Source organism: Haliotis asinina, chromosome 9, assembly GCF_037392515.1.
Source record: "Haliotis asinina isolate JCU_RB_2024 chromosome 9, JCU_Hal_asi_v2, whole genome shotgun sequence".
Taxonomy (NCBI): domain Eukaryota; kingdom Metazoa; phylum Mollusca; class Gastropoda; order Lepetellida; family Haliotidae; genus Haliotis; species Haliotis asinina.
The window spans coordinates 62,270,188-62,280,021 of NC_090288.1; the positions used below are offsets into that span (position 1 = coordinate 62,270,188).

Here is a 9,834-nt window from a genome sequence, read left to right on the forward strand (position 1 = left end):
GGGGACTCATCCACTCTAACAGCGTTCGAGGGAGAAGTTAACAAAGCCAGGCGCATTGTAGCTCGCTACACCATCTGTACCACGTTATCTTGACCGGTGAAGTAGCTCTCCACACATCGTACCCTCTACGTACGTCGGGCCACGTGATCTACGACAAGATGTCGGCAAAGGAACACAGGAAGGTTTTGGTAGCGATGGACGGGAGCGACCATTCCGTATTCGCCTTTGACTGTAAGTAAACCCGCAATAACAAGATATTCCACCAGCTAGTCTAGACACACTCCAGGTAGTTGGAACGCTTTTAGCACGCTTTATACACGAGCCGGTTGATCGTCGTTTGTATTTCTTCATTAGAGGAAACAGCGCATTATTGCCATCGGAATGTATTTTTAGATCTATGGTTTTAACCTCTAGGTAAATCAAAACGCAGGTTAATCTAATATATCGGGAGTTGCCGGGACGCATGTTAGAATTACACACAGATCTATTTCATGCGTATTTCAACACTCATAAGCGTGTTGTTTACACTCTTACAGTTGTCGTGCACTACTGGCGTTAGTATGCACAGATATCACGGATATAAGTTGCCTTATCAACACAGTGATGGCAATGTACAATGTGTCGTAATATTTCCCTACATCATTTATTTGATCAATAATAATTGATCAAGTTCCTGACCTGACTATATATTGATACGTGCTGAGCGTCATGTGGAAGCCATTTTGAACCACAGGCCGTGTGAACTGACCCATTATCGCCCGTCACGTGCAGAGATACTGGTCGCGGTAATGCTGATAATGCACTTTATAATTAGGTGCGCATGTGAACTCGCTTCCTGTTACTAAGGTGATTACTTCAGTAACGGGACAGGTGATTTGGAAGCTTTATTTCAATTAACTGGAAATAGCTGAAAGTAAATGGTGAAGAGATTCCGTTGAATGCCTATGAAAGCGGACAAGCAAGTTCGTACATTTAGAGGATAACATATATAAGATGAAACGCTATATATGCACTAAATACAGACATTGGGGGTTTGAGGATTTAAAGCATAGAGTGAGTGAGTGAGTGATTGTAGGTTTACACAGCATTAGTGCTATTTCAGCTATTCGGGTGTAGACACCAGAAATGGACTTCACACATTGTACCCATAAATCCCCGACATTAACCAGGTCTTGGGCGTGACAGGCGGACGCTGTAACCACTAGACAACCACATCGCCAGTATAACGCCACGAACAGTGGCATAGTCAGTAAATGATGGCTTTGTGGCGTGTACATTCAGTGACCTTACTTTGCTTCAGGGTACATGGATACTGTCCACAGGCCAGACAATGAGGTGATCATAGTTCACTGTCCGGACTACAGTGCACTGACACATTCCCGTGAGTACCGAACATGACTCATATTGTGAAAAGTTTAAAGATTTGAAATCGGTTTGATTTTTGTACATTAACGTAACATCTTCCAACAACAGAGCTATGGTTCTTTCTAAGGTTGTTAGTTCTTGTAGCCCCCGGCTAGTAGCTGGGGATGGTGGAGAAAGGACGGAAGACAGAAGGTGTGCACTTGGTGTATACAGCAGCCAAATTTATTGTGGTTATTAAAAAAATGGTAACCACATGACAGAACGTACATAGAGTGGCCAATGTTCCCAGTGCGGAGACCCATTATGATGTTTACACACATATCGTCTGATGACTGTTCTCTCTCGTCGATGTAGCCGTTGGTGAGTCGACTGGTTTTATCTGCACCAACATTTGCCTTGCGATGATCTGGGCCCATCTCCTTGACTGGAAACCGTCTCTCTGACCGATCCTATCATTCAGATTTTGTAGATAGAGATATTACGCCATGTAAGATCTGCAGACGTAAGTAGGTAATAAGTGACATTTACAGATTGCATTCAAGGGGTTTATGATAAGAATGAATACACCGAATGTTAGCTGAATGTAAACTCATGGGCAAAAGAAACTTATCACTTTAAAATTTCCATTTACGCTTCTAAACAAAACTGAACTAGGTAAAACATACTGAGAAAACATTCGCCAAAACACATTTTTAAGCTGAGTAGCAAGCAAAAAACCCGAGATATTGTGATTTTCGTGAAAGCACGAAAAACAGTGAAAAAGGTTTTTTGAGTGTAACCAAAAGTTCTCGTGCACATTGGTTGCATAAATACAGCTGTTCGACAGTGCAATCATGCATTATCAAAAAGCATATCAAAGTTATGCCACGACTGTCATCGGAGCAACGCAATAGGGCCATCGGTATGGCCCATATGGGGGCGTCACAACGTCAGATTGCCAGAACATTCCACTGCAGCCAGGCAACAATCAGCAACCTCCTGAGACGTTTTCAGCAGACAGGTCAGACCACTGACCGTCCAAGATCAGGTAGACCAAGGGTTACGACGCCCGCCGAAGACCGCCATATCCGTACGATACACCTACGGAACAGATTCGTCACAGCGACGTCAACGGCGACCACAGCCTTGGGACACCGCATCAGCAGACGAACCGTACTAAGACGTCTCCGTGCTGCTGGTATCAGAGCTCGCCGTCCATTCCGTGGAATGCCCTTGACCCGCCAACATTGTCAACGTCGGCTGCAGTGGGCACGAACAGTACGTCGGTGGCAGCGACGTGACTGGCAGAGAGTGCTCTTCACTGATGAAAGTCGTTTCAACTTGTACAGAAATGATGGCCGAGCCCGTGTATACCGACGTAGAGGTGAGCGATTGGCGAGGAACTGCATTCAAGAGGTGCACCCATTTGGAGGAGGTGGTATCATGGTGTGGGGTGGGATTTGTGCTGATCAGAGGACACAGCTTGTCATCCTGCATGGAAATCTGACAGCCCAAAGGTATAGGGACGAAGTCTTGAGGCCAGTTGTTTTGCCCTTTGTGCGTCAACAGCCAAGAGGTGTTCTTTTGCAACAGGACAATGCACGTCCGCATACTGCCAGAATCGTTGAAGATTACCTCAACAACGCCAACATCAACGTTTTGCCCTGGCCAGCACGTTCCCCAGACATGAATCCCATTGAACACCTCTGGGATCATCTCGACAGACAGCTAAGACAACGACAGCAACCACCAGCAAATCGCCAACAATTGGAGCAAGTTCTCTTGGAACTGTGGCAGAGGATTCCTCCTGACGTCATCAGGCGTTTGACGACATCAATGCGGAGACGTGTACTAGCGTGCATTGATTCAAGGGGTGGACACACTAGGTACTGAGTGCTCAGACACTTCCAAGATTCAGTTTTCCACACACTCTGTGAATGCAATCCTCTGTGTAAACTTTCACGTCCACCCCATGTGTCATCTACCTCACTTCCTGCATGCATGAACATTGACAGGGCATCAACAAATACAGTTTTTGCTGTGTAAATGGCTTATCTTTCTTATATAAACATTCTTTCTGACATTTTTTTGTTTTTGTCGTTTTTAACACAAATAATGTCGGGTGATAAGTTTCTTTTGCCCATGAGTTTATTAAACCGGCAAAGCTAAGGAGACAGACATTCTTTTCCCTGGACCTGTTTTCAACACGACTTAAGTCATTTGAAGAAATGAAGTATCAAAGAAACCTTTTGAAATAGTTTGCACTATACCGGTATCGAATGGATCCAGGGTATTCATTGCCAGAACGGACATATAATACTATGGATTTTCGAAGATACAAAGTGACATTCACTGACTAGAATACACCGTTGTGTCGAATTTGAAGTGACCGAGGTAAATGCTTAGTGTTACCTGAGGTTCGATATAACCGTAACATGCGGAATATGCTGGTATATGTTTTTTCGACTCATCAAAGTTCCACACAACGATGTTTGAAAGTAATGTTATCTGTTACCATTAGCATTTCTTCATTGTTTCTACGACAATGGTGTTTGTTCTTTACTGTACAGGGTCACAAAACACTCAGGTGATCGTAGCTCCATACTTACACACAGACTTACGACAGTCGTAGTGCTCCACCACATACAAGTAGCTGGACTATGTTGAATACGGCATTAAACATCAATCAATCAATCAGTCGTAGTGCTCCACCACATACAAGTAGCTGGACTATGTTGAATACGGAATTAAACAACAATCAATCAATCAGTCGTAGTGCTGCGATTGCTTCGAGGAAACGGATCCCTGGTTCGTAGACAACCATATTCTCAACTTTGCTTCTGTTAAAGAAAACACACAACCTGCATACTCCAGTGCCATGTTGCTATGGCTACCGTCAGCATATTGTCTTGTTTCCATGACTGCCGTGCTACGAGCACCATTCTATTTCTGTAGCAAGGACACAGTCGTGTTTATATAGCTTCTTTGTCATATTTTTGGATCAACTGTTCATTCCTGTTTCCAGGACTACCATATATCATTTACGACCCCCAAATTATCCCATCCACTATTTTGTTGCTACGACTACCATCGTTCCCGAGACAAATGTTTACTCAGTTGCCCTGTTTAGTCAACTGTTTAGTGTTGTGCAGAGTTGTGTACTCTGATTATTTGACTATCAGTACAAGTTTAGTCTTAGGTAAGCAATTACAGTTACTTTCAAAATTACCGCCAGCACCGGTACGACATTGCTATGAGAAGGTTTGATAGTGTGTTTACGTGTTCTCATTTCGCGTCCACATGTGGACGTAATCAACACCGCTTATGATGTTGCACACTGGATTGTCAGGTCGAGACTGGATTATTTACAGACGGCCTCTATGTAGCTGGAATGTTGTTGGGTGCAGCGTTAAACACCAAATATAGAAACACATGTATGTGAATGTTTGTAAACTCTTACAAGCACATGAGTTGTACTTCAGCGTTTCCGTTACGTCGTCGTCTGTTGCAGCTGTGATGTCCAGCGATCCGTCCCTGGTGGCGCAGCTCATAAAGAAGGAGGAGCAGCAGATCAACGTCATCATCGCCAAGCTGAAGGAGAAACTCGCAGGATCCGGGGTGGGCTCTCTCACACGCTCACACTTTATTAAGTTAGCTAGAGTAGTCTCCCTTTCCATTGACAATCTTCCAGTCGACGTTCGGTACATACGGGTACAGTAAGTCAATGGAGAGACAATGACTGCAAAATGGCGGCTTGCTTGGGTAACTGATTTCAACCGAAAGTGATTCAGCACTCAGATTTGTAGACAATGTAGGAAAATATAAACTATATTTGTTAAGACAAATATGTTATTCGTCAAATATAAATGTGTGTTTTGTGTTTGCTTAGAAACGACACAACTTGTAACATCTGCAGACTTTGAACAACTATTTTAATCCTGTTTTTGTTCGGGCGTAGTTAGGATTTAATGTTGCATTTCCATCATTTTCACTACTGTAAGTTAGTATTCTTATAACTTTCCAACGCTGATGTCATTTAAACTCGAAATTATTTCTAATAAACTTGTCATGCCCAAGGGGGGTAAACGTTGTCTATACTCAACCGGAAGTTGGCGATCGTCAACTACCATTTCCCCAGTTACTCCGAGTGAGTCACAAACTTTATGAAATTTTAATATTTCCAAGTAGTAAATGTTTATAAAATCGACTTGTCTGATAAGCTGAATGGTCGTGGATTATAACTCTCATGTCATTTGGTCATGCCACTTGACAAATCAACCATTTCTTGACACGTCTGTCAACCCAGAATCAGAAAAGACAAGAAATCGGCAACTTGGGACGTATTTACACCATTATCAATTGAAATCATGTGACATACTGTGCTTTTTAGGCTAAATGGTTATGTAGCCATTGTGTTGAGGTGTTAGATTCTGTCAATACATACAACTGAGATATTCAGAAAAGCAGTGGTAGTTCAACTGTACGCGTTGTTGGAAAGGTACTGTACGGGTTGTTGGTGTTGTCTGATTTTTCAACCTATGATTGGATATTGGTTTGATGCATGCAAGTGTGTACTGTATTTTGTAAATGAATATTTGATCAGTTCATTTTCACCCGAGTTTCACTGCTTATTTAATAAAATGTCAGGACAAAAGGAGATTCATACCTCTGTAACAACCCCCCCCCCCCTCCCCGGATCCGCCCGCCAATGGTTAGCATCATTCCCTGGAAAGTAGGTTTCACCAAATTAGCTGATATTATAGCAAGGACGTATATAAATACCTCAGCCCACGTTAGCTGTTGAATGAAAATAATTAACCTGAAGTACTTATCTGCGCAAAGAATAAGGCGTTTAACAAGTTGGTATAGTGTCCACTACACCTCCTGCCTGAGTTATTGACGCAGACTCATTAATGTCTGACCTTAAAATCTGATACGACAGATCTTGGCCAAACTCCCTTTAAGATGGCCTGCCACATATACTGGTTTACCTCAAAAGCTCGTTCGTTTATCATTTGTATTTTTCCCCAGATCAAGGGCCGCATTCTCCGCTTGACTGGCGACGCAGGGCACGCCATCGTCAAGGCGGCATTAGCGGAGCACGTGGACGTCATAGTGACCGGGACGAGAGGTCAGGGCAAGGTCAGGAGGACACTTCTCGGCAGCGTCAGTGACTACATCATACATCACTCAAACGTCCCTGTGCTCATCTGTAAGAAACCACACGACGGGACAGAGGAGAAGCAATAGGGTGTTTAATGGGTATCGTTATACAACTGCTTCAGCGCATACAACGGCGGCAATAAACACCAGCGTGAGCAACAAGTTCAACAAAGAGAAACAAAAATATCTTGAGGATACAGACGCGTCTGCTACATCCAACGACGTCAGTGACATGAAACTACGTCAGCGATATCCAGCAGTGTAGCTAGATACCACCCCCAGCAACCAACACTAAAGAGTCAGCAATAAGTTGTCGTAACATACGCCACGGTCAGCCACAATTATCTTGGCTGGCATCAAACAACACTGTTAGTAAGTTTACACGTGTAGCAGTGTAAGCAATATAAACCAGCCACAGAAACACACAACAACATTAGCAATGATCAAGGGTACACCGACTTCATTACATGTACAAGTGTTTCCTTGTCCCTGAATATTCTGCACTGAAACTGTATGCTTGCCGATGATATAATCTTAGTTCAATATGGGCATACTTGATTAATTATGTAATCTGTGAAAATTGTCACCCATGAGGGTCGTAAAATACGTGATTTTCATTGTCAGTGTGTGCAGCAAATGAGCGAACCAGCCGATACAACAACGTAAAAGAGAGTAACAAACCGTGCCGGCTCTATAATCTGGCACAGTGTGTAAACCGGAGTATTTATGCAGTACCGACGAGTTACATCGTCGGTCCACTCTTATACTGTTTCTCGAACAGTTTATATCCATGTATTTGAATGTTTACTACTTGGCGTTGGTTTACCTTTCAAACCACGGCTTTATAGTTCTTTGTCATAATAAATGTAAATCTGTCCAGAAGGGTATTGTTCTCTGTACATTAGACAAGAGGCGTCATCATGACCCGATGATCACATCTCTTCTCGCCATTAACTACATACGAAATATCTGAATCTCACTACGATTGGATGGTAAATACACCATAACCTGTCATCAGAATTGAATACATTCTGGGGAACGACCATGGTATCACAAATGGGTGCTGGGTTTCTAAGAAATGCACTAAACCCATGTTATATCCTAAAATGGTTTCGAAACAGATACATATTCCATTGATCAATTCATAACAAAGGATCTTCATCGGTCACCGATCTGTGGTTCATTCAGAGACTAAGGCCAAACTTGGTTCTTTGAATAGTTTGGCACATTGGCAGATGCAGCTATACTGCAATAAACAGAGCAGTTTCATCTCCTCTGAAGTCTTTAGTTACATGAAAATAGTCTTTGAGCAACTTGACAAGACACAATCTATTGTCTAAATATCCAGGGATGGATATCTTCCGTGGGTGGTGACCAGGCCTTGTTTGTTTTAATAAATCCAACACTATATTGTCTACAATATCTACAGTCTATCAAATGGGAGGATGGAACACGTTGTCCGAGCAATAATAACAGTAACACAATCAACTTTGTACTAAAATCTTTCAAAACTTTGTCCGATTGTGCTTTCAGATATTGCAAAAACAACAGATACGTTCCATGTAACATTACATCTGTGAAAGCTTGACCTCAGATAGAATATACCCTTCATAAATCGTATGACAAGGTGATGCTGTCCACATTTGCACATAATCTACTTTTACTACGCATGATAACGCATAGCAGAATAAGTCAGCCCTTTCTAATAAAGAGACTCCAAAAGGCTCAAACCATTATTTAACGATGGTGAGATGGACTTAATACCCTTTCCCAACACAACTGCAGCCATCTTCAGAGATATGTCTTATACTAATTCTTTGTGGTACCTTTCCATGAATGAAAGATGATGTCTGCAGTAGAGTCCTGAATTCCTTAACGCTGTAGACCTTCCCTGAGAAGCGGATTGCTGCCAGTTTCAACTTGCCTTGTTTAAGGAGCGGATGTGATTTCAGTGCTAGGCGGCTGAGTATCAGGAGATGTTTGGACTTGGGCAGCAACCGGGCGCAGTCGATTGACAATTCGAGAAGCAAAATGAACCAGCTTTGTGTTGGCCGTAGAGGTGCGATCACGAGAGCTCCTGCTGCATGGTTTTCTAAATGAGCGGGAAACATAATTATAGCAACTTGCCCATGATAATATGAAAGCATCTTTTGCTGCTGCCCCTGGATCTAGGGGCCATGCCACATATCTCTCAACCTGATTATTTAACCCTGATGCAAATACGTCTCTTTCCAGAACACCAAATAGTTTAGCTAGTGTCACAAACACATCAATATCCAAGTATTGGAATTCTTCCCTAGTCTCTGGACCTAGTACTTGGAAGTTTTTAACCTGTGGCTACATTTGGGAGCTCAGTGTCATTCTCTCATTGGCGTATCGTGCCAGGTCTCTCAACGACTCTGGAGTATCGTCGTCTTCTTCAAAGAGCTCGTGAAAATCCGTATTGTCCTATTTGGTTTCGAACCAGTTTGACTGGAGGGAATCAAAACAATCCGACTCCGAATTGTCTCCAATAAGTCAGTCATCGTCACTGTTTACAGCATGGTTCCTGCCATCCTGGTTATCCCGGAAGTTGCATTCGCACGAATTCGGAAATCTCTGGCCATCACCACAGCTCGAAGTCGAAGCCATGATCGGTGAACATCGGGTCTGCTCGGTGCCGGCCGAGTCACCTTCTTGAGAAAATACTTTCCAAAACTAGAAACTGGCGTTCCAATATTTTTCTCCATGGAAGCACACTGAAACTCATACATTGTTACCATGAGTCTGATCGTCCACGGCACCTGTGGCTTCAGTCACTTATTAGTACCTTCCACCCCTTGGGTTGTCCAGTGCCCCAGGGACTAGAGTGTTGTTCACAATTAGATATACCCAAATCAGGAGAGGCTGAACTGATCAATGTTCCTCTCATACGACCACAACCAGGGCCCCTCTTGTTAAAACAACCGAGCCAGTTTCATCCTGGATACTGTATGTTTACCTCAGAAGGCTCGAGATTATTCACTACTAGGACCACACTCGTATTGTTCACTGGATTTCTTCCTACAAAAAACTCTTTTATCTCGAGCGCTGAGAGATAATATCAGAGAGCGAAGTAAATCCTTCTGAACTTAACAAGCGCGAGCGTACTGAAGCAATTGACCAAACATCTCATGGGATTCCGAAAGTACGGAAAAGGAACGTGGAATTAAATCTTCTCCATTTCTTCATGTCTGTATCTGAAGATGACAAGGACATCGACAATTTTAATTCAGCTTTATTGTGACTTTTTAGGAGTAGATGTCTGAAATTTGCATCTGGACAGGAGAAAATACCTGTTCCAAATAT

General features: G+C 42.9%; 1 protein-coding gene across 1 annotated transcript; it reads left to right on the top strand.

The window, feature by feature from the left end:
• The first annotated feature begins 58 nt into the window (after nt 1-58).
• Nucleotides 59-7,384, top strand: LOC137296128 (universal stress protein YxiE-like). The gene is made up of 4 exons (XM_067827827.1): nt 59-231; nt 1,301-1,381; nt 4,856-4,962; nt 6,376-7,384. Exons 1-4 carry the CDS (start codon nt 159-161, stop codon nt 6,592-6,594), a joined length of 480 nt encoding a protein of 159 aa, XP_067683928.1. The 5' UTR covers nt 59-158; the 3' UTR covers nt 6,595-7,384.
• The last annotated feature ends 2,450 nt before the right edge of the window (nt 7,385-9,834 follow it).